The 24,384-nt window shown below is 31.7% G+C and overlaps 2 protein-coding genes across 4 annotated transcripts; one reads left to right on the top strand and one right to left on the bottom strand.

The window, feature by feature from the left end:
- Positions 1-1,149: 1,149 nt before the first annotated feature.
- On the bottom strand, positions 1,150-24,281 carry LOC132941148 (mitogen-activated protein kinase kinase kinase 10). 3 transcript variants are annotated; one of them, XM_061009077.1, is made up of 15 exons: positions 23,250-24,281; positions 14,561-14,741; positions 13,028-13,176; positions 12,776-12,951; positions 12,678-12,698; positions 12,354-12,615; positions 12,171-12,284; positions 10,266-10,466; positions 8,063-8,363; positions 7,539-7,648; positions 6,866-7,059; positions 5,867-5,930; positions 4,413-4,810; positions 3,050-3,137; positions 1,151-2,346 (listed from the first exon to the last, which is right to left on the bottom strand). In XM_061009077.1, exons 1-15 carry the CDS (start codon positions 24,076-24,078, stop codon positions 2,099-2,101), a joined length of 3,336 nt encoding a protein of 1,111 aa, XP_060865060.1. In that variant the 5' UTR covers positions 24,079-24,281; the 3' UTR covers positions 1,151-2,098. The 3 variants fall into 3 exon arrangements, with proteins under 3 accessions (XP_060865062.1, XP_060865060.1, XP_060865061.1); XM_061009079.1 differs by lacking the exon at positions 10,266-10,466 and having other exon boundaries at positions 1,150-2,346; XM_061009078.1 differs by lacking the exon at positions 12,678-12,698 and having other exon boundaries at positions 1,153-2,346.
- On the top strand, positions 15,482-20,624 carry LOC132941149 (histone-lysine N-methyltransferase eggless-like). Its single transcript, XM_061009080.1, has 2 exons — positions 15,482-16,989; positions 18,350-20,624. Exons 1-2 carry the CDS (start codon positions 16,040-16,042, stop codon positions 20,292-20,294), a joined length of 2,895 nt encoding a protein of 964 aa, XP_060865063.1. The 5' UTR covers positions 15,482-16,039; the 3' UTR covers positions 20,295-20,624.
- Positions 24,282-24,384: the final 103 nt, after the last annotated feature.

Here is a 24,384-nt window from a genome sequence, read left to right as displayed (position 1 = left end):
AAATACCTAGTGTGTATACTTCCCACCAATCCCCCACGTTGTGCATAAGTATTACCATTGATTATAAATAGGTACTAGTATTTACTAGTATTTATAATCAATGATATTACGCCTACGTATCATTTTAGTCATTAGATCAAAATAATATTCAAAACCAATTTATGAACGTGAAATAGCTATAAAAGTATTACCTATAACTAAAAATCTTGGCACTTTCAAAGGTTGAATTTAAAAAATGTAATGATGTTTGAATGCATAAACAAGATTACGATTCTTGACGAGAATAAACATTTTTAAATATGTAATTAATTTTAAACTTTTTAAATTTGTTATAATAAATAGGTGTATTAACAACTATTAAATCAAAAATCTTTCCATTTGTAAATCGAACCACTAGAGTTACAATAATTTATGTCAGTCGCTTAGGTCGTTTTATGAAAAATTGATTAGGTTCAGCAATGGCCTTAACTGTAATATACGATTTATACATTTTTCTGTATGACTAGCATACTGCATAATTACACTTTAAACAATTCAATAATAATAATTTTTGATTCTATCATAAACTGACCAGGTCCTTGTTTATAATTATATGAAATTAAACTTCGGTGAAAACTGTGACAAGAATAAAAATGTCCTTTTATCTTAAGATAGAAGTTACCAATTTATTGTAATTATCATTTGCGATAATATATGATTATTTTCGTCCGTTTAATTACAATGAACGGTATTAATTTAAAAAAATTTACATTTATTACTCATGGGTATGTCAGAAGAGTATTAGTATCTACACCACAACATGTCTCAATTTTTTACAACATATACAATTTTATATAACTTAATAACTTAATTAAGGGGGTCGGAGCCGGTGCATTTTTCGGTACAAAAACATGTCATTTTTTCGGCGTTAATTGTTTTTTATTACACTCCTATTATTTCAATTCTTATGACAACATTATATTATGTTCATGAGCATGATCTGGAGGAGGCATATTTTGTTTCCTCTGTTCAACAGTTCTAGTTGAAGAGTTTAATTTTTTTTTTAAAATCTAGAGGTTTCTTAAATAATTTATCTAGGCAAACTAAATCAAATAAGATATTTCAGGATTGATCATCTCGTACAGAGTTAAGCAATATAATTTTCAAATACATTATACATAATATAGATTTATTTGTATAGGCACTGTGAATGTTGATTATATTATTATCAATGTTTATTATCTAATAAAATAATATAATAATAATAATAATAAAATTAATAAAAATAATAATGGAAAAAACTAATTGTGGTCTGTGGAACATTTTAACAAACACTGATATCGTCGATAATATAAAATAAAAAATTGTATTTAACAGATGTCACGATTATCTATATAATATTATATTGACTAAAACAAATCGCATTTAAATTTGTTTCAGTGTAGGTATATATATATATCATACAAAAACACATAAATGATAATATTTTGTAATAAACATAAAAAATATATATAGAAAAAAATATATCGGTCGTAAGGCCTACAACGTACATACAAATCTTTAACAAAAATCAACTCGGTTCGAAGCGTCGATTACAAAAAAAATATACCAACACGATGGCCGTTACATTGGACCAAAGATCTGACAGAAATCTTAATTCACTATGTAAAAAAATAAGATTGAACTCGTAAAAAAATCACAATATAAATTTTTATATCATAAATAAAGTCGTTATCATACGTACCTCCTATTATATAATAATGGAAAACGAGTTGACGATGATATATATATAATATATGTAAAATGTATTATGTACCTATATATTAGACGAGAATGTCCGGTAGTCGAAACGAACGCGTCGTACGAAAACTTATACTAATAATGAATAAATCAAAATATTATAATATTATAGCTTATATGAAATGAAAAAAAAAATTATAAATTTAAAAAAAAGTATATAAACTTAGATACGTATAAAAAAGAAAAAAAACGTTTACGCGATAGTGGATAAAATACTGTAGCTGACTGGATCACATATTATAATAAATTAAACGATTATTTTGAACGTTAAAAACGCTACAACATAACGATATTATGACTATTATTGTTTCTGTTGGGGTCACGCGATGAATTCTGAAACCGAGGACGATCGTCTGGAATTGGGAGCCGACGACGACGTGGTCGCGGCTGCCTGCAGGGGAATCGTCGAATCCTGGTGTTGCCCGTGGGTGGGCAGGTCCAGCAGCGTGACGGGCGAAAACCGGACTCGAGCCGTGGACAGAGACGCCGCTGAGCTGTCCCTGGCCGACATGTAACTACTGTCGTCGCTAGTCAGGCTGTCTGGCGGTGTTGGATTGGTCGGCGACACTGCGGGTACACGAGGGCGAATCGTTATTTTGCGTAAAATATGATATTTTATCGCCCTAATCGGTGGGCGCGTACACCGGGAACGAGGGGGTAGTTTAAAGGTTTAAACCACCCACCACCAAAATATAATTATTTGGAAAATTTTAATCCCAATCGGAAGGAGGTTTTACTGATGATTGATGCAGAGCGATTAAACACGTCATGTCTCGTATGCAGTAGCGAATATAATATAATATTATAGATCGTGGAAAAAAAATTCCAAGAAAAAACAATAGTTGATTTAATGTATTGTTTTACAGTTAAAATATTATTTATAGATGAATGTATGATCATTTGTTCAAACCAGTCAATATGTCAATACTTTTATCAATAGTTGGTAGTAAAATATAATTTATTGAAAGAGATATTCAGTAAAACAAGTATAAGTATTATATAGTAGGTAGGTATTTTAAAGACTATATACTCTGTGTCATCTGTTTCCAAACCAGCCCAGGTATGGGGGCGCGACCTAACCGTTATATAACCGCGGAAAAATATAGCACCCTTCCACGCCAATGATATATGTATAGTGGTCGTGGTTCTAACACTTGTGAGTCACAACATGGCGGCAAAAATAGCAAAGCTAGGATGCTAGGCAAACGTTTGTTTTTTTAATACACGAATATGTGAAATTTTAAATTTGTAGTAAATACACTTGTCTTACCTCCTGGACTTGACGAACCAACGGCCGTTTGCCGACTGCCATACACAGATTTCTTCAGGCTGGACCGCAGTCTCGACGGCGTCCCGGGCTGTAAAAAAATATCAACGATATGGTTATGCGCACGGACAACACTATTTATGTATACCTGTACTCTGACTCATAATATAAGAGTAACCTCAGGCGACAGCAAGTGCGAAGCTTATGCGCGCCAAGTTTCGAGCCATCTACAGGATAGTTACTTTATCATTCCGACAACCACCCATAGCTTGCATTTACCAAGATTAATAAGGTAGAACAATTTTTCGGTCGTTGAAAACTAGATCTGACGAAAACCGATTTGATCGTGGGATGTTGTTTGACCAAATCGGTCTCCACCTGGGCTTACCCTTATATTATGTGCCATGCGATAGCTATTTATCAAAATACATGTTCTGTTCTCAACAACGCAGAACGCTATACGCTATACGTTATTACGCTCAACACCATGGCCGCAGCGGTACCATGAGATATTGATTACCTACCCAAAATAATTGAATGATTACAATTGTAAAACAAATTATTAATTATAAATAGCATAATATACTTGGGGGCTAACCTGGAGACCCCACCTAAGAACCAAAATAAAGGTTATCTTAACACTAGACTTCACCTATTCTCAATTCCAAGCTCTCAATCAACATCAAACTACTAATATACAAATCAATGCTAAAACCCATTTGGGCCAACGGCATCCAAATATGGGCATATGCCAAACCTTCCCAAATACGTACCATCCAGCCAACCAATCTCTTCACCAAATAACATATGCACCACGGTACGTCTTAAACCTTTCACTAGTTACACAAATACTTAAAAATTTAATCAGTCTATATTACAGCCAAAAACTATTGCCAAAAATCCACACCAAATCATTCAACTACACAAATCCACTAGTCTCCAATCTAGCCAGTGAATCCAACCCAGATAGCCGGATAACCCCCCACGTAAATTAAAGACACTGGTGCAGTCGGGATCTCTTGAAACCTGACCCGTATCAATTAAAAATAATAAACTTCTCCCCCCTCCCGGGACCCAATTCAAAGGGTTTCCACAATGGTGGGCCTCCCTTTCAAGTGATTTTCATGTTGTTATTTTAATCTTAAGTTATGAAATTTACTTATTGTATATAAAATATTACAGATTGTAAATATAATATTTAATAAAAAAATAAAATACTCTTGGTTTTTTTCACAACACCCCCCTTCTCAACTTGAAAAATAATTCCTGCGGGACTCCGCATAATATAGGTAGGTAAATTTTATGAAATATTAGACGGCCAAAACAACGGTGTGAATCGTACAATACTGATATTTAGGGTACGCACTTCCAACGTAGTAGGTCGGTTTGGAGTCTCGGCCGAGTGCGGTTGCGATAATCGTTCGTCGCTCGTGAAGTAATTTGAATAGTCGCCCGCCCGCCTTTGGTGTAAGTACGGAAGCGACGGCGAAGTCGACGGCGCCCGCTGCGTATGATGCGAAACCGCCGACGAAGGTTCGGCGGGCTCCATGGTAAACGTCGGATTTCCACCACCGCACCGATATCGACTTCGGCTGAACGACGGTGGATCGTCGACGCCGCCGACCGTGTCGTTGTGATTGGCAGTCGGATTGTCGTACGCGTACAAACCACAGTTTTCGTACTCGTATCCCGCACTGGTAACTCCACACCGGTCGTTGGACAGCTGGCGGTATCCACCACGGTCGCTGGACAACTGACGGTATCCTGTGCAATATACAATAATACAATATATTGTAAATAAAATATTAAATAATATATTATAATGTAGGTATAATATAATATAATAAAAAAAGTAGATAAGTGGATGTCGCTCTGCTGTACAGTAGGTTACAAGTGGGTCAATGTATAACGGAGTATATTAAACTTGAATTCAATGATATAATAATCATTGTGTAAGAAAAACGATTCTGAGCGGAGACGGTTTGTCAGTCTGGATGTTTTATATTATTATTATTTATTATATCCTGTAAGTTAAATTGATATTATAATACCTATTATAATTTTTTATTCGTTTCAATGGTGATAATTAATCACTGATAAACAAAGCGTTAGAAATTAAAATCCATTTTTAGCGGTTTTTCGTAATTTGTCGGTAATTTTTCCCGTGGCATTAAATAACTATTGAAAAAATCGAAAAATAACCTCTCTATAGTACCATATCGTCATCCAATCTGCTAAAAGATAAGATACTTTACGTTAAAATTGAAGTACTCCTTCTGGTAAAAATGTTGTATACAGGATAAAAAAAATAAATAAACACCATTGTAAAACCACTAGATCCCTCGCTCCGCTCAGAATCTAAAATATTATATATTATATTATGGGATTTAATAAATAACAAATTATATTATAATCGTATAAACAAACAGTCCGTCGTCGAGGAGCATAATTGATCGGAGTATTGACGCTCAAAACAACTTATAAGTCCTAAATATGCAGAAAAAATCTAACTAAACATTTTAGATTACCTATCAAACAAACATAATAATATACATTATACTATTAATATTAGTGTTATATTATTATTTTTAGTATATTCACCCATAAAAAAATGTTGTAATATTTTATATAGACGAGCAAATAAGGTTTTTTTTTAAATGTTATGGTCACGATGTTTTATATAAATTTGATGTTAATATTATCATATAATATCATGTATATGATCGACAATCAAAGAAAAACGCCTTAAGAAATTATTATCGTAGTTGAGCTAATAATAAAATGTATACCTATTATTGTTATAGACTTATATGAACTTACCGGTATGAGACGCGAAGTCCGTTTGCTGGTAATAATCGCTAGACGAGGTGCCGTAAAAAGAATGCTAAAGAAAACACGAAAATCAGGAAATATACATTAAGGTACGATAACAAATGAATAAATTACAATAATTATATTAAAATATAATACTACAGATTATATAGCTTAAAGTGGTGTGTAAAGTTTATGTTTTTACTTTTATATCATTTTAATATCATTGAATCGTCTTTTTCATGTAAGAAATATTACTATAAAGTATAAATTAAAAATTTCTTACGATCATTTGCTATAAATTATATGAATTGAGGTACTAGAATAATTGTTTGTTGAAGGGGAGGTCTAAATATTTTTATCATTACCCTCCCATCAAAAACCATATATGCACGGAAAAAAATCCCACAAACGTAACTTGCCAATGGAATGTACAATTATTCAATGTTTTTTTTTTTTTTTTTGATAAAGGTAGAAAAACTTGTACAGAATCTTCTATTAAAATGTCTAATGTTAGCTACCTAAGAAAATAAAAACTTATACATTTCTAACTGAAAAATAATTTACATAATTTGAAAATGTTCTCATGGCTATAAATAGCTCAAAAATAGTTTGAAAATGTTACCATATATGGAAAATTATAATATATATATTTGGTGAAAATGTATGATGTTAAAAATTGGAGTACTTGTACAATACCCCAAATGTTGATGGCAGACAGAAAAATAATATATCATTGTAAACACAATACCTATACATTTGTTCACTATACGCTCAGAATCTAAATAATCCATAAATATGCTGAATAACATTGAATCTTACAGTGACGGAAAAATTGTCCACTCTTGTCGGTTTGCATGAAATTAACAAACAATACAGGACACAAATAATCTAAAAATCTCCCTTCATCTTCTCGGAAACTTTAACGCCCGATGAAAATCAAATACGCCCATGCTACTATAATATAGTCAACCCCGGATCAAAGGGTATCAAACAGTATACACTCACGTGGCTTTTCTCGTCGGCGCAACCGACCACGCTGCTCGACTTCCTCCGAGGCGGCGGTCTGGATTTCCGCCGGGAACGGCTCAACCGGTGTTGCGGGCTGTCGGTAAACCGCAAAGGTTTGGCATCTGAACTCTGCGGCAACGGCACGCGAAAATGCTTCGACGACGGGCCGTGGTACGTGTTGTGTTTGTGCGCTGGAAACAAGAAAAGAGAAATCAAAGACATGAATCGAGACATGAGATATACAAACAGCTGACTGAGTCATCAGTCAAACACAACATGGAATCAAGGAAAACTACTCAAACCGTCGTTTTTTGTAAGTTATAATTTTTTTTTAGTGTAATATTTTAGTGTGTTATTAAAAAAAATTGAATTAACTGAGTAAAAACTAAATAATCATTCTGCACATTTTTTTTAATATTATCTTATTATATATGTATATATTATTCTCTAAGTAAAATAAAAGTATTGATTTATGTACAAGTTTTGTCATTCACCAACATGACATTGGGTAATATGCATTGACCGATCGGTTGTCATCGCCACGCAAGACGCAACAGGACACTGATGGCGACATATAGCGTAACCTGACAGTGGATACGACGAAAACTTGAACATTCAGAAAAACGAAACACAGTAATCGACGCACGAATTTATCATAAATCATACTTACGGCGGCCGGAAGAATTGTGTTGGCAAAAATTTAAGTCCGACGTGGAGGTTGTAGTGTTGGCGGTGTCGGTAGAAGTCTGCTGCATACCGGACGTATGCGCTGCATTACGACTAAAAAATAAAATAAATTTAGAATTGATGGGTGCCAATCAATCAACACCTCTTTTATATATCCTTAAACGGTTAGTAAATAATAGCTGATCGCGACCACAAGAAAACCATTGAGCGACCAATTTGTATGGTGATCCGGTCACCAGGAGGTTTTACTCCCTTCACCCGGAGAAGCGATCGCCACGAATCGATTTTCAGCGGTTTACTCGCAATTTCGGAAGAAGATTTCCGACCTAAGTGCCACACATTCTGAGATGGGAAATTCGACACAACCACAAAGGTAGAAATTCTATACTGCACTTGCAACACCTTAATTACGTTACTGGTCGGTATTATCGTCGACGCGAAATTTTACCACCAGTAAATTAATAAATATATTATTGTATATTATTAAAAATCCGTCCGCCGTCTTACCCGGAGGAGATGCACGTCCTGACGTCCGCGCCTCCCAACGCAAAACCTGCCAACATGGACGCGGCTGCTCGCATGACACTCTCCAACAGCGGCGTGGTCTTGTGATTAGTCGATGCCCCAGCAGCCGTCGACGACGACGAAGGTTTTGACGATACGGTCGTCGTCGACCCAACACCGTCGCCCGAGGTGCTCGTCCGGTGACGATCGGATGACCGCGGTCGCTGAGTCCGTAGCCGATCGTCGTCATTTCCGTCGTCGTCCGGCCAACAGTAAGTCGCAGACATTGGCGGGCCACCGTAATCTACGAGGAGAAAATGACAAAAATAAAAATGCTATAATTCGAAGATACAATAATTAGGTATAATAACTATAATAATATCGTTATGACTTATGGTTTGTGAGGATCACCGGATGCGTCACCGATGGTGAATTAGTATTTTCGTTAATAATATTGTTCGTTGTGTTCATTATTGTTATTATTGTTGTTGGTGTATTAATGATTTTGGTTATAGAAATTAGTACACAAAGCCGTTAGTCAAGGTCACCGTACGAGAACATTTTTTTTGTAAATTTGCAAAAAGCCATTTTGTCGAATAATATTTTCTTGTTTATCGATGTTTTTTTTTGAAATTAGAAACATGACGTATTGAATCCAGATTAATTGATGAGGTCATATCTCGTGGTTAGTGATAGTGGAAGGTACAAAACATATAACGATATGTCTTACAATCGAAAGTAAAATTTGAAATCAAAGATGTATGGTAGATCAGTGCCGTAGCTAGGGGAGGCACTGTGCCCCTGAAATATGAATAAAATTAACACAATGTTGTCATACAGTAACAGGTAATAAGTATTCTAGTTTTTGTAAAACTAAAGACAAAATTAAGTGTCCCCCTCCAAAATTTTCTGCATACAGCGCTGAGTAGAAATACGAAATCTCTATAGTACATACTAAAAAACGTTAAGGTATCTATAATATTCCTATATTACTATTTAATGTTTGGCTGGCTCAGAGAGAAACAATTGTATTAATATTTGTATTTTGTTAGACATTTGTTAAGATAAATTAAGATTATTAAATATTAATTATAAAGTATATAGGTATTCTGTTCACACATGCTTACCAAATAAACTGTAGTGACTAATTATCAACGAAATGAAACATGCACAATCTACAAACAATGCTCTAAACTATTGCGCATATCAATCTAATTAGAATACAATACAATATTATACTAGTCCGTACGAAAGAACAAGGCTAAACAATAATTTAAGTCGATAGCAATAATTGTGTCGTTTATACTTACCCCGTATAATAATAGGTGTATAAACATAACAATATTATCATAATAACCTAATTTATTTTGATGAAAGTTTGAAATAATTACTTGCTAAGACTTGTTTCGCTGAACATTTTTTTATTAATTCATTTTGCATATTCCCAGTATAAATATTATACACAAATAGTAATCTATATAATTATTTATAAAAATATCAATGATAAATTTTGAAAATTTGTCAAAAAATAAATTTCTTAAAACTAATTAAAAAAAAAAAAATCACTACGATAAAGGTTAAAAATAAACAACTCTAAGTAAATCGGAGAAAAATTCTTTTAGGGGGGTAAAGTGTGTTTGTGTGTGTGTGTATGTGCCTAATATCTCGGACAATAGGTACAAATTAAAATAATAATAATAAAAATAATTATAATAATAATAAATAATAATAATAATAATAATAATAACAGCCATTGGCTTAAGTCTAAAGATATACAGAATACATTTTTGTGATGTGCAAACTGGAATGTGTGCTCTTTATATCTTCAAAAGATATGAAGTTTAAATAATAAAAATAAACAATTCAACAGTCAAGCAGTGCTTAAAGCACAATAATATTATAAGCTTCATTTTTAAATAAAATTAATAATAATAATAAATTTGTAACAAATTAATAACAATTTTTATATATATAAAAAAAAGACCTTAGAACCAGAACCGTTAAGTTTTTGATCATTTATAAATATATATATATATTATATTATATGTGAATATAATATATATTATTTTGTTTCTACTGTATTCCACCACCGAGAAATGATTTGTGTAAAGGGGTTAAAGGGTTATTATAGTATGTAGGGGATGCAAAAATGAAAATTATAGACTTATGGTCTCGGCATCATCATCATCATCCTTGTCACGGGTACCTATTTCTTGTAAAGCCGCGAAGTTTGAGCGAACCGACAACTGATGTTTTTCTAGGTTGGGTGCTGATCGAGACCATCCTTTAAAAGATGTTGTGGCTGTTGATGACGGATATGATGGACTCCCACAGATAATCTGTACGCGCTCACGTTGATGAAACGTACTTGGGCCCCACGTTTTGCCCTTGACTCCGTCTGCTGGCACTGAAATCATTTATATAGAGGAATACGAGCATAGTGGACCGGCCATATATATCTACCATAGTAGAAAGATTTCACATTTTTTTAAGCTTTGTTAAAACATCACAAAACAACTCAACATATAACATTTTCCACTATACACACTAATATTTTCCTAGTAAACTTTAAAAATCTTTCTTTTTGAAACAAAAACAAGTAGTAGTTTTAATTTCTCAACTGAAATTAGCATATATAATTTTATTATCTTATGCTAAAGTATATCAAATAATCAAATATCTAATAAATCAACAAAATTCCTTTACATTGGAAAAGGTTTTCAAGAAAACACAGACATAAAAAGCAAATCCTTAAAATGCTTAGAACAAAATAGCAAACAAAAATCTGTATGCAGAATATCATAAATATACAACTTCTTCCATAATTGAATTAAAAATAAATTATATTACCATTCAAAACTCTTAATTTTAATTCAATTCTACTTTAGTTTCTAGAAAATTGTGTACGGAAAAAAAATACAAAACAAAAATTTAATTTATCCTAATACTACAGATAAATACATATTACATTTAAATTAAACTTCACCACATAAAATCAATTCAAATTTATTGACCAACACTGGGTGCTCACAAAACAGCCAAAAACATTGACGAACATTCATAAGTAATCATGAACATACCTCGTAATAGAATTGAGAAATATTTCTTTTTGGTAATTTACTACATGTATATTTGTCTTCAAAATCAAAGAATCTATTTAGAGTAATCATCAGTTATCAGTTGTTAGACATGCACAAATTGATCTCATAATATCTGTGTTAAAACCGAGTTTTCAACATTTATAATAAATGCAAATAAACGTGTGACACCTTCATTTGCACAATTTCAGCTTCCCTGTAATAGCGTAATATTTAAACACAAGTATTCTGATAAAATATTCAATTTGTTACTTTAAACACATCCAATATATCAGTTATTGTATCATAAAAATAAAAATAAAATTGTTCATTATCTTTTTATTTCCTTTGGTGCTCAAACATAAAACCTTTAAGTTTTTCCTCAAAAGCTCAAAATCAACTCAACTCAATACTTGTAAGCTTACAGTAGCTATGACCTATGTGAACAGTAAAAATTGATATAAAGAATATAGTAAAAGTATTAAAAAAAAACCAACTAACTTTGTAAGTAAACTATGTTTCATACTTATAGTTTACATTAATTATTTTAAAAGTGTATTTCTCTTTTAACACTCAATACCAAATTAGTACCTTGAAACTATAAGAGGGAATGTAACATTACATTTTACAAAAGTTATTAATTATTTTTAAATTACCAGTTTGTAATATTTTATTGATGAAACACATCTAATAACTAAAAATAAAGAAGAATAGGCACATACAAAGATTTCATGTTGGTTTGCATTTAGACAAAATGTATACAAATTTAAAAAAAAAAATCAACAATATATTAATATAGTCGAAGAAAATATTTTACCTACTACTAAGTCAGGCAACTATAAATACATGGTGAAGATTTAAATCTTTTGAGTTATATAGTAAAATCCATCAGGCCCTTAAAGAATTTATCAGAGTAAATACCTATCTAAACAAACTTTATATATAGGCACATAGTCTAACATTTTGATATACAAGCAATACTCCTACTTCTATCTAATCATAGAAACACCAAACGCAGACATTTTTATACTCACGTGCAATAGCTCTCAGTCTAGGAATATTTGGGGAACCAGGAGGGCTGTTTGGACCAGATGCATCACGATTTTTCCTGTCGCTGGTGTGCTGCACAGTTATTGTGTGTCGAAAATCTTCAGAAAACAAACAAATTTTGAATTAATATCCAAACTTTTAATTTTCAGTGCAATAAAATATATTACCAGATGGAGAACTAATAGGCAACTGGTTTGGTTCTTTTTTTAACATCTTTAAAATATTGGACTTTTTGAAATGTCCACGGCGTTTGTTGGGAGTAGGTATCGCTGGTGATGCTTGTTGCTGTTGCATTATGATATTTAGTTCCCATTTGAGCAATTCCATTTCACGTGCTTCTAAGTCACGTTCTCTCTGTTTTAAGTGTTTTTCAGCAATCTGTTGTTGTACCTGAGCTCGGCTTAATTCTTCTTCGCGACATCGTAATTCCTAAGCACAAAATAACATGATGTAAAATAAATAAAATTAACATTCAGTATACATCAACTTACTTCTTCTTTAGATTTAAAAGCCTTAAGTATGCATTGAAAAGAAAATAGTATAATGTATCATTTATAAAGTATAATTTTTTGTCAAGTTAATATCTTACTTTTTCTTTCATTCGTAGTCCGTCAAGTACTTGTTCAATTTCTACCTTCCAAACGTCTTGCAAGGTATGAAAAGATTCGTGTGGCGTTTGAGTAAAAGCAGAGTGTACAATATCATCCAATGATGTTAATATATCTTCAAAACTAGGCCTCATGTGAGAGTCAGAATGCCAACAAGCTAGGTAATAATAAAATTAATTAAAAACCACAGTACACCAAGTTGATAGTCAATATTAATAAATCTGTATGAATACCCTCCATGAGTTCTCTGAATGGTTGTGGACAAGTGGAAGGTATTGGTAAAGTAAGTTTGTTCACTGCCACTCCGTAAGCAACAGCAAGTACATCAATTCCTTTGTACGGCATTTCACCAGTAAGTAGTTCCCACAGTAAAACACCATAGCTATGATAAAAAAATAAATTATAAGTTAAATTTGAACTTTTTATAATACATATTAAAAATATATTCAAAAATACATGAAAATGTAATTTAATTATTAATTTTGTAAGAGCTAAGGTTAAAATACAGCTTACAGATACCAAATTCAAGAGACAAGAGTTTTATGTATAATATTCAATAGATTTTGAAGATTATTTACTAACCATAAAACTTTACAGATATACCAAAATATATACTATACCAAAATATCAATAAAAATGGATAACAATGTTTTAAAAATAACTAGTTTGGATCTGACATTCTTATTTCATTTAAAGAATTTCTTATCAAAATCAGAACATTGTTATGACTTATGAGGATAAAGATAAAATACTTATGTCATTATAAAAATGTAATTATTATGTCTTTTAAATATTAGTTGTAATGGACATTTAAACATTAGTCATATTTAGACCATAATAAAAACTTAAAAGTAGGAAAGTTAAATAAAATAGTTGGTTAAAAAATGAAATAGTGAGTTAACAAATAACAATGTTAGTAAATAGTACACCAATATATATTATGTGAACTAATAAGATATTTTAAAATATATAGATGATTCACATGTTTTCTATATTAAGTACATTTTACATATAGAAAATGTATTTTATGTTGTTGTCCCTGCTTATGGTCTTATTAATGATTATGAATACATAAAATGCAATGTAAAAAAAAAATTGTTTTCTATTTTAAACGAACAATTTAAAGTAAATTTAAGCACACAATTGTACCTACACTAAACTAATTTTATTTTTTTAAATAGTAACAACTATTTTTTTTTAATTTAGTTTATTAGTTAGAAGTACTTTTTTTCTGAAAAAGTTTATGATTATTTAAAATATTTATCAATTTTGATTCACTTAACTACGGCCCTCTAAAGTTTAGTAAAGTCATTATTTATTTTAATTGAAATAATTAGGATACATTAAGACCTAGAGTTAAGTATAATTTTTTAACTATTGTTCTGCATATCTATAATATATGAACTTCGATAGAAATTGCAATAAAACATGCCAAAACAAACATTCTATTCATTGTAGGGATAGATTCCTATAAAAAGGTTGACAAACATAGTTAGGTTAAAGACATTAAACATACAATAACAAAATTTATAATTTGATCAACACAATGTGCACTGCCACAAATGTGTGATTAATTTTTTTTAAATAATTAGAAAAATTGTCTGTTAAAAATAAAGAAAATTGTCTTTACTTTTTTAATTCCCTATTATCGAATCAATAAAAAACAACATGTACAATGACATAAGATACACCCTTTACATACATATTCAGTACTGATAATTATTCATATTTCATTAAAATATATTTGAATATTAATTTCTCCAAACCTCCAAACGTCGCTAGCTTTTGAGAATATTGATTTTTTTATAACCTCTGGTGCCATCCAAGCATAGGTTCCAGCAGCAGACATTCTAGTTGTCTTGTAAACTTCCCTGGCAAGACCAAAGTCTGTGATTTTTAATGTCTTGAATTGTAGATCGTTGTTTTCAATTGTTTCATTCAAAAGCACTGAAAATGTAAATTTAAAATTATTTATTTTTCATGAACAGTAAAAACATTTTACAAAATATTTTGTAGAATATTTTCATAAAGTTATTGGTTATTTACAAACATTAAAATATATTCTTTGTCTACATCTAATTTCTAGTATGTATGGGGAAATGTGGGAGAACCAAGTACCCAGGGGCCAGGATAGTAACTATTGAAACTCATGTTTAGTCAATAGACTGACCACTGACCTCCCTTCTTTTCTGACTTATCTTCTGATAAACCGTATTCAAGTTCAGCATTGTAGAGTATAGTATGAATAAAATTAAAAATTTGCATGGGGTGGTAAAGTGCATTTTAGCCGATTTTAGTTTTATAGTAATTTTTACTGCAAAACAACAAAAAACAAAATAAATAAACTGACCAAAATATTTTAGATAGTGTCAATTTAGTGATCATAGTGTGTCATTACGAATCGAGTGTTACAAAAATAATAAAAATTATAGTTATCTCATATAATACCAAGTTTTAACTACAACAACACACAAGCTTTCCCGACAGAGAATCACTAACAACAGTGCCTATCTCAACAAATTATTTAAAAACCTTATTATATTATGTATGAATCAATTCATTTAAAATATAAAATTAATAAATTATAAGTTTGTTCAATAATTATTTACTGATAAAACTAAAAATATAAATATTTTTATGAAAGCTCGCCTGACTTCATCTTGCGGATATCTGAAACAGAGATAGGAGATAGGTGGTGTTGTATTAAGATTTTAGATGATATTATGCTGTGCGGTAATTTTTTCGATTAGCCCATCGTTATTATATTGACATTTTAATTTATCGTAAATCTGAGACCGCCAGTCGATCCCGCGCGAAATTTTGAATAAAACAGTGTTGCTAACTCAATTTTACGAAAATGTTAATAAAGTGGTGTTGCACTGTTGCTTCGTAATATCAATTTTTACAATATTCCTTTTTGATCGTGATGAGGAGACGGACTATAATTATATTATATACTAATCTATGAGACGGACACCGGCTCGAATCTCGATTTGTTATTTCATATTAGAATTTAGACAGCTATGGTCAACGACGACGTAGTTTCGGGCTCCCGACATGTTCTTTTGAGTTTTTTTTTCAATTGTTTGCTGGACAAACGCCGTTAAGTTATTAAGTTATTTTTGTTATTTTTCAACGATCACTATTAAAACTATGTGCCGAGTGCTCTTCGACGTATTATTTTGAGTTTTTTTTTTAATGCTTTCATGACAAAACCCGTTTGAATATTTAGTCGTAATAGCAACATGTGCGACCATCAGTGCATCAATGATAATTGCCAATCAAAACCTAAACAGAAGCTGTTTGTCGCCCAAAAATCTGTGTGCAGTTATTATAATGTCAAGTACAGGACAGACCGCCAAGTGTGTGGGGCCTGTATGCAGAAATGTATCATATATTTAGATAGGATCGGTAGGCGGTTTAAAAACGGAGAATGTATACTCGACGAAAAATATCCAAAAAAACAAACCGGTGTAATTGAGTTATCAGACTCTGATGACGATAATTCCGCCAGCGATAGTGCCGTCAACAATGATACCAAGCCATCAACAGAAGACCTCAACCCGCAAATAGCTAAATTGAGTACATCATTAAATACAATCTTGAAGGATACTGTTGGGCCATTATTCAAAAAACAAGAAGAATTATGCGAAAGCTATTTGATTTCTAAAAAAGCCAAACTAGTTGTTGTTAATGAACAATTAAACAAAATAGCGGAGGAGACAGATCAGGCAATCGCACGACTATACAAAAACTTATACAAGTTTGATAATCAAAGGAAGTTTAAGTTTGACGAAGAGGTAAGTATTGATGATATCGCAGATGATGTAGCCATTGTATCAACTAAATTATTACCTGGATTGCCGGATGGTTTACCCGAAGAAGGCAAACTAATAAGACACTTACTAAAAGTAGGTGACAGAGTGTATGGGATGAAACATTCACAAATGCAGCCGTGGATTGAGGCGACTATTAAATCGTCAGTTAGTGACACATATTTTAATATTATATTTGACGATGGAGAAGAAAAAGTTTTGAATTATAAAAATTTAGCATACATGGATACTGCAAGCCACGCACAGTATCCAGTAGGCAGTAGAGTGATCGCTAAATTCCAAGATATGAACATTGAATTGACGGATAAATTCTATGTAGGAGTAATTGCAGAACCACCAAAATATCTCAACAATTTCAGGTATGTTTAACTCGGTTTAATACATTTTAATAAATAATTTAGGTAGGTATACCCTGTCCAGCTAGAGAACGCGCCGATTCTGCGCATCCCCCGCGTCACCATGTTACTGAAACCGGTTCCCCAATGGCAGGTTGTTGCGTGGGGGAACCAGTTTTTGTCGGTGCACAGTGCGTTCTCTCACTGGACAGAGTAGGTAATCTTTATGGAAAATTGACATTTCCCCCCCCCCCTCCCATTTTATTTAAAGTTTATTGTTGACTAATAATATTGAATTTAATAATATACGATATACCTAATATTATTTATTAAGTATTTAATATAAAATTATTTTTTTTTAATAAAATATAAAATAGTTTTCATTTTCATAAATATAATAGTGTATAAATGTATATTATGTTTGATCAACTACTTGAAACAAAAAAAATTTTAAAATAAATAAGTATAAAATAAAATATAATTTATAATTAATCACTATTGTGATTAGTCAGAACCGGAAGATGAACTAACATATTATATTAAAATTACTGACCATTTGTTAAACTTGATAATAGACAAACTCTAAACAAAAAAAATAGTTTTGTACCTACCTAGATTAGAACTATTTGTTTTTCAAATGTTTTAATAACTAAGTTAATTTATCCATCTGTTATTCAAGTTATGTACACCATTATATATTTTGCATATTAAATTATATAATATGTAAACATAAGAATTATAGTAAAAAAATTTAAATAAAATATCTGTCGATGAAGAAGTCATAGGAAGTCATGAAATGTTAGTCTCTGCTGCCAGGTTTTTAATATAAAAAATAGGTTTATATGGTTCAATGCTAGATATGTATCCATAATAATGTCTGTCATGTCATAGAACCTAAATTTTAATTTGAATAAAATAGAGGTATATCCACTTTAATGAAAAACCCAACAATTTACTGAAAAATTTTAAAAAAAATTTAAAAACATAAAAAAAATTACCAATGGTTTTAAAAGAAACTTATAATATTAGTTACCTATTAGGTAATTTATTTTTATTTAGTTTATCATATTGCCCAAACAAACTTTTATTATTATTATTATTATTGGGAGATACCTACGTATCCCCGTTATTTAAATAAAATAATATAGTAACAACAATCTTATTTAATATCAAATAACAATAATTTATCCTACCTATTAGACAATGAAAGATATTTTGAAAAATATTAGTGTCAATTTAAAGAAAAAAATTTGTACTGCTCAAATTTTTAAAAAAATGTCATATTGTTTAAAAGCAGACAAAGAGCAGCTTAACAATTTTCTCAAATAACTAACCTATATATTTATCACAGCTTATAATATAATACTTTTTTGATCTTCCTCAGGTACATGATATTCTTTGATGATGGATATACACAGTATGTATACCATAAGAATATTCGACTCGTGTGTGGTGAGTCACCAAATGTAAGCGATGATGTACATGAAAATATTAGAGAATTTGTGAAGATGTATTTACACAAATATCCAGAACGGCCTATGGTGAAGTTTAATAAAAAACAAGTAGTACGCACAGAGCTTAACAACTCATGGTGTTCAGCCAAAGTGAAAAACCTAGATGCATCGTTAGTACAGTTAAAATTTCTTGATATCAAGGTAGAACACACAGAATGGATGTATCGGGGCTCAAACAGGTTAGGCCCAATATACAATAAATTAAATAGTAACAATCAAGATAAGCGTGTACGTGGTACGGTGTTGACTGATGTTAATAAGTTATTAAATCGACCATACATAGAACTTGAAAACCTGACTGAAAATGAAAAAAGTTATAACAATGACAACAGTGACAATACTCAAAATCTTCAAGAAAATAATGGTGTAACTAAATCAATTGAAATACCAGTAAACTGTCCAAAACCACTTCCTTACAAGCACCATGAGTGTTCTCATTTTTGTATGTTATGGGTTCACTATGACTACAGTCAAACAAAATATATGAATGTTTTAAGCATTCCATTACATTATGGATTTACGAGGTCTGTATCAACAGACGAAAAGTTAAAATTAAAAAAAGTAATATATACCACTCCTTGCGGGCGTAATATAGATAATGAAAACAAAATGTACAATTACTTGAAACTGACAAGTTATGGTAATAGCCAAATGACTATCGACTTATTTAATTTTGATTGTTTGGTGAATCCACTATCTTCGTTCAGCGTACCAGAAGCGTTTATTCGTATAGAAGACATATCTTATGAGATGGAGTTTAAATCAATTAGCGTTTTCAACAGTTTGAATGACTTAGTACCAGACCACATAAAGTATATAACAGAACGCAAGACAAGCCCTGGCGTTAATTTGAATATAGACCCCAAATTTGTATGTGGATGCGATTGTATTGATAATTGCGAAGACAAAAATAAATGTTCCTGTTGGCAACTTACTTACGAGGGTCCAAAAAATTATCCCGCTATTTTCAAAGACCATGACGACATTGGCTACAGTTCCAAACGGCTACACAAACAAGTAATCACGGGTATTTTTGAATGTAATACCAGTTGTAAATGTGAGAAAACTTGTTTAAATCGTGTTGTTCAGGAACCACTGAAGACGTCACTGCAACTGTTTTTAACTGAAAAAAAAGGCTGGGGGGTGAGAACGCTCGCTGATATTCCCAAAGGCAGTTTTGTTTGTACATATCTTGGGGTGGTTCGCACAGAGAAAGATGCTGATAATGATTTTTCGTTAAACTGGGGCGAATATTTGGCAGATTTGGATTTTCTCGAGACAGTTGAAGAGATCAAAGATGGATATGAAAGTTATGTGGTACAGCCTGAAGTTGAAAGTGAAGATTATACTAGTTCATCTGATGATGAAGAGTTTAATCCTAGTTGGGCAATCAAGAGTAAAATGAGTATGTGTGAATCTAGAATGTTATTAAGGAAGAATTTACAAGATACAAATACAAAAATTGATGGAAAACATGAACTGTCTAAGTTAAATACTCAACAAAAAATTGAAAGTAAAAACACATCTTTGCTAAGGTACCTAGATAAAGACTGTGGCATCTACACGTTGGATGCTAAGGTCAGTGGAAACATAGGTCGCTATTTTAATCATTCTTGTGACCCAAACATATTTATTCAAAATGTTTTTATCGATACACATGACCTTAGATTTCCATGGGTGTCATACTTTGCACTATCAAATATTCCAGCAGGAACCGAACTAGTATGGGATTATAATTATATCGTAGGCAGCGTGAAAAACAAAAAACTTATGTGCCACTGTGGGTCAAAAAATTGCAAGGGCAGACTATTATAATTTGTATTTATAATCAATATTTTTGTAATTATTAATTAATTGTTGTTTTTTTACATAGAGACAACAGAATATGTTATACTTCAATGATTTACCTATGTGTGTGAAAAGTATTATTGAATATAAAGATTGAAATATTTTAATTTTAATTTTTCTGAGTTCAATATTTTGAAGTCCAACAGATCAGTATAGTTGCATCTCACATACTATTATTTTCACATGTTTTTAGAATACTTATAAATATATTATTAAGTTAGGCAATGTCCTATGTTTTAAACGGAATTGTTCAGTTTTTAATAAAAAGCATATTTATATAAGGTTTTTTTTTGTTTTGAGATAATAACAATTGGTATCATTACTAAAAGCGCGGGCAAGTGATTAACGCTCTGCTATACATCAGATGACTAGATGAGTCGCAGTAATGGATGTGTTAAATTTGAATTCGAAGATTTAAAAATCATTGCAGGTATACGAAAAACGTTTCCGAGCGAAGATATAAAATTATTATGAATATTTTATGATATTATGATTAGAGTAATATATTTTTCTATTAAAGGCATTGGGCTACAGTAGGTTAAATTCATTTTTGCCGAAAAAATTGCATTTGAAAATGTCATTGTGTGTATAAAATATAATAATATACTTTTAAAGTTTCAAGTACCCACAAATATTTTTAAATTACAGCAAAATAACTAAAACCTGTAATGACATTTATAAAAAATAATATAATTGAAAATAGCTCAAAACAAGTTAAAATATTTTGAACATTTTATTTTTATGATAAAATAAACATTTTGTGAAAATGACTAGTACCTCTTATGGTTATTAGTTTTTGAATTATAACAAAATAAGAAACTCGTTCTATGAGATACTAAATAAAAACTAATGTGATTTATGGATTTGGCTTTCAGATAGTTCAATATACATGTTTAAAAATATGAGTGATAATATAACTATGTAATCAAGTAAGATATGACACGAAATTGAAAATTTCAACTTTGATTGACTGTTTATTCTTACAGAAAATGTTACAAAATTTTATTTTCTAAAATATAAGATAAACAATATTACAATAATCAAGATTTAGCATTCTAAATTGAAAACATACTAACATTAAAAACAAAAATGTGAAAAAACGAGTGACTAAAAAGCCAAATTTTTTAAAAAAAATATGACCAATGTTTTACACAAATAGCTTTGATGTTTAGCAACAATAACAATCATAAATCAATTAAATCAATTGTTATTGTTAAGCTACTTATTTTTAAAAGTAAAATAATATTTTTATGTTCTAAAGAATCTATTGTTTAGTTGTTTTACCAATACAAGTAGACTTTGTAGTAATAATGAAATAAAAGTTTTTAGGATATCAAAAAATACAAAATTTGTTTCAAATTATTTAGACTTATCATATTGGTTAGCAAGTACCTAATAGAAGTAAATAAGATAATAATTGATAATTTTTCTAAAATATAAGTTGTTTTTATTAAAATGTCTTTATATTTCTTTTCAGACTTTTTTTATAGGTACTGTCTTTAAAGTTATAAACACTATTTTAAAAAACATTACATCATAAAGATTAAATATTTATAAATAGTAGAACAATAAAAAACTATAAAATTTTTATCCGATTAGGTAGCTAAGCAACTGTCTTATGTTAAATATCATTATAGTATGATTATTATGATTTATTACAATTTGTTTAGAATATATTGGTATAATGTTACAATACAGAACTAGGGGACCAATAAAACAAATTTTGAAGTTTTTCCCAAAAAAAATCCTTATAGCTTCTGAAGAAACATAAATATACTCTGTTCCATCCTAGAGTGAACCGCTTTCGCACATGCAGACTGAGCCGCTGAACAGTGTCTCCCCCCCCCCCCCCCATGCGATGGTTATGCGTTCTGTGATTGGCAGACAGTCGTCGCCAGCCATCTGATGCCTGTGCCAACACTCTCACCGATGTCTGGAATATGGTGGGGATGCGCGGAAAAAACGTGTTTAGGTCAGTTGAGTGGTTCACTCTTAGATGGAACAGAGTATAGTATTCACTATACACAATATTTCAAGTAATATATATTTAGCAATGGGCATAAATAATAATTACCTACATCATACTTTTTAAATTTCCACATAGCTCAAAATTCTATAACCATGATATTGATTAAAATATCAAGAATCTCAGAAGTTAATCAAGATATAATCAAGAATATTCAATGGTGACATGTAAGATGTAACAATAGGTTAATTATCAGATTTTGAAAAAAAGCCTAGTTATTTTTAATAAATGTATGGTTTTAAACAGTAATAGTTTGTAGTTTATTTTGTGTTAGGATCATGAAGCATTATCAAATTAAAGTTAAATCAACAATACAGAAATTCAAAGCATCTTTAAAAGAAAAACAATATAATATTCTAACCATACTCGCCCGTAACATAGTCAAAGGCCACTGTATAATTCACATTCTGCACACTAAGTTTTTATGGCACTGCTTCATAAAAATTTAACACACCGGATTAGTAGTAGTAAAACTTTAAAGTAATTAATTTACCTACATACCTAAATATTTAATGACATTTTAAAAATTAAAGTCCATAAAAGTTAAGTAGGTACTCGTTTAAAAAAATGGTTGGGTAAATTAATCGTTTTTAAATACCTATTGGATATAATTTTAGAGCTATTCCAAAAAACATAATTATATATTAGGTACCTACTTATTAATATTTAATGTAACTAAGTACCTACCTATATATTAGTTGAGGTATTTAACGTAAAAAATTAACCCCAAAATTAACTACCTAACATTTTAGAAAATTGTTTAGATGGGTAACAAATGTTGTAGGTACCTAAACTAACTTTGCTACCTATGTTATACACTTATAGGCATGTTTAAAAATTAAAAATATGAGTAAAATGTCCTGTAAACCCATTATTAAATAATATTGCTAACTCACCATTTGATGATTTTAAGTCTCTGTGAATTAGCGATATTGGCGCACCATTGTGCAGATAGTTCATGCCCCTGGCAATTTGAATGGCCCAATCAACAAGTACGTCTGGTCGTATTTTCCGTCCCATCAGTACACGATTAAGTGAACCCCCTCGGGCGTACTCCATAATGAGGCACAGATTTGGAATTTGCAAACAAACGCCCAACATGGACACAATGTTCTCATTGTCTAGCAGCCAAAACAGGTTGGCCTCTTGTTTGACATTCTTCACCGTCTCGCTGATGTCTTCATCAGGGTCCTGGCGTGCAGCTTTGACGGCTACCTCCTTGTTGTTCCAATAGCCACGGTAAACCTTGCCAAAACCACCAACGCCAATGACTTCTTCTAGCTCTAGCTCTCCAAAATCAATTTCGGTGATGTGCGCGTTGCCAACCACTGTAGTCACGTTCTCCAAAATGTTGTTCTCGGTGACAAAGTTGGCTGGGAATATACCCACCTTGTCACCGAGCTTTCCCGTCCACCAACCCTCATCGCCAGATATCTTGGCGTCTGTGGACAGCACCTCGACAATGTCACCACGCTTGAGGCTTAGCTCGTCCTCGCCCTGCGCCTCATAGTTGTATATGGCTGTCCACAGTGGCAGGTTGGCGGCGGCCGCCTGGTGCTGGGTGGTGTACTTGTTCTTGTAGTATGACGACGAGGCGGTGGTGTTCGCGTATGCGGCGTTCGGGCCGTGGAACTTTGTGGTCCGGGACGGCGAGTAGGGATTTCGCAAGTTGGGACTTCCAAAACCTGGGCCTAGGTGTTCCATGGACGCCGACGCCGGAGGCATTCGTTACGGCTGCTACCTGATTTCTACAGCGTCACTGCGATGATTCCGTCGGACGGACACTGACATCATTCTCGGGCGCCGCCGATCGCGCGATTCGTCATTCGTGTCGTCGTCGCACGGGTACGATTTTTTTTTTTTTGTTATTATTATTGCTGTTCAATGTAATATTATTATTCTGACAATCCGACTGCAACATATAATATTATTATAATAATGTTGGTGGTTCACGGTGTTATTATTATTATTATTATCGGCTTATCAATGTTGTTGTGGCCGTACAATCTTGCGCGCGCGCGTTGTCACTCA

This window comes from Metopolophium dirhodum, chromosome 3 (assembly GCF_019925205.1).
Source record: "Metopolophium dirhodum isolate CAU chromosome 3, ASM1992520v1, whole genome shotgun sequence".
Taxonomy (NCBI): domain Eukaryota; kingdom Metazoa; phylum Arthropoda; class Insecta; order Hemiptera; family Aphididae; genus Metopolophium; species Metopolophium dirhodum.
This window is presented reverse-complemented; position numbering and strand designations above follow the sequence as displayed.

Excerpts from the sequence above, each read along its gene's own strand:
- LOC132941149 (XM_061009080.1), top strand. The coding sequence starts at position 16,040 with ATGTGCGACCATCAGTGCATCAATGATAATTGCCAATCAAAACCTAAA. Across the intron at positions 16,990-18,349 it reads AAATATCTCAACAATTTCAG|GTACATGATATTCTTTGATG; the intron begins GTATGTTTAACT and ends GATCTTCCTCAG.
- LOC132941148 (XM_061009077.1), bottom strand. The coding sequence starts at position 24,078 with ATGCCTCCGGCGTCGGCGTCCATGGAACACCTAGGCCCAGGTTTTGGA. Across the intron at positions 14,742-23,249 it reads AGACTTAAAATCATCAAATG|TGCTTTTGAATGAAACAATT; the intron begins GTGAGTTAGCAA and ends TTACATTTTCAG. Across the intron at positions 7,060-7,538 it reads ACACAATTCTTCCGGCCGCC|CGCACAAACACAACACGTAC; the intron begins GTAAGTATGATT and ends TCTTGTTTCCAG.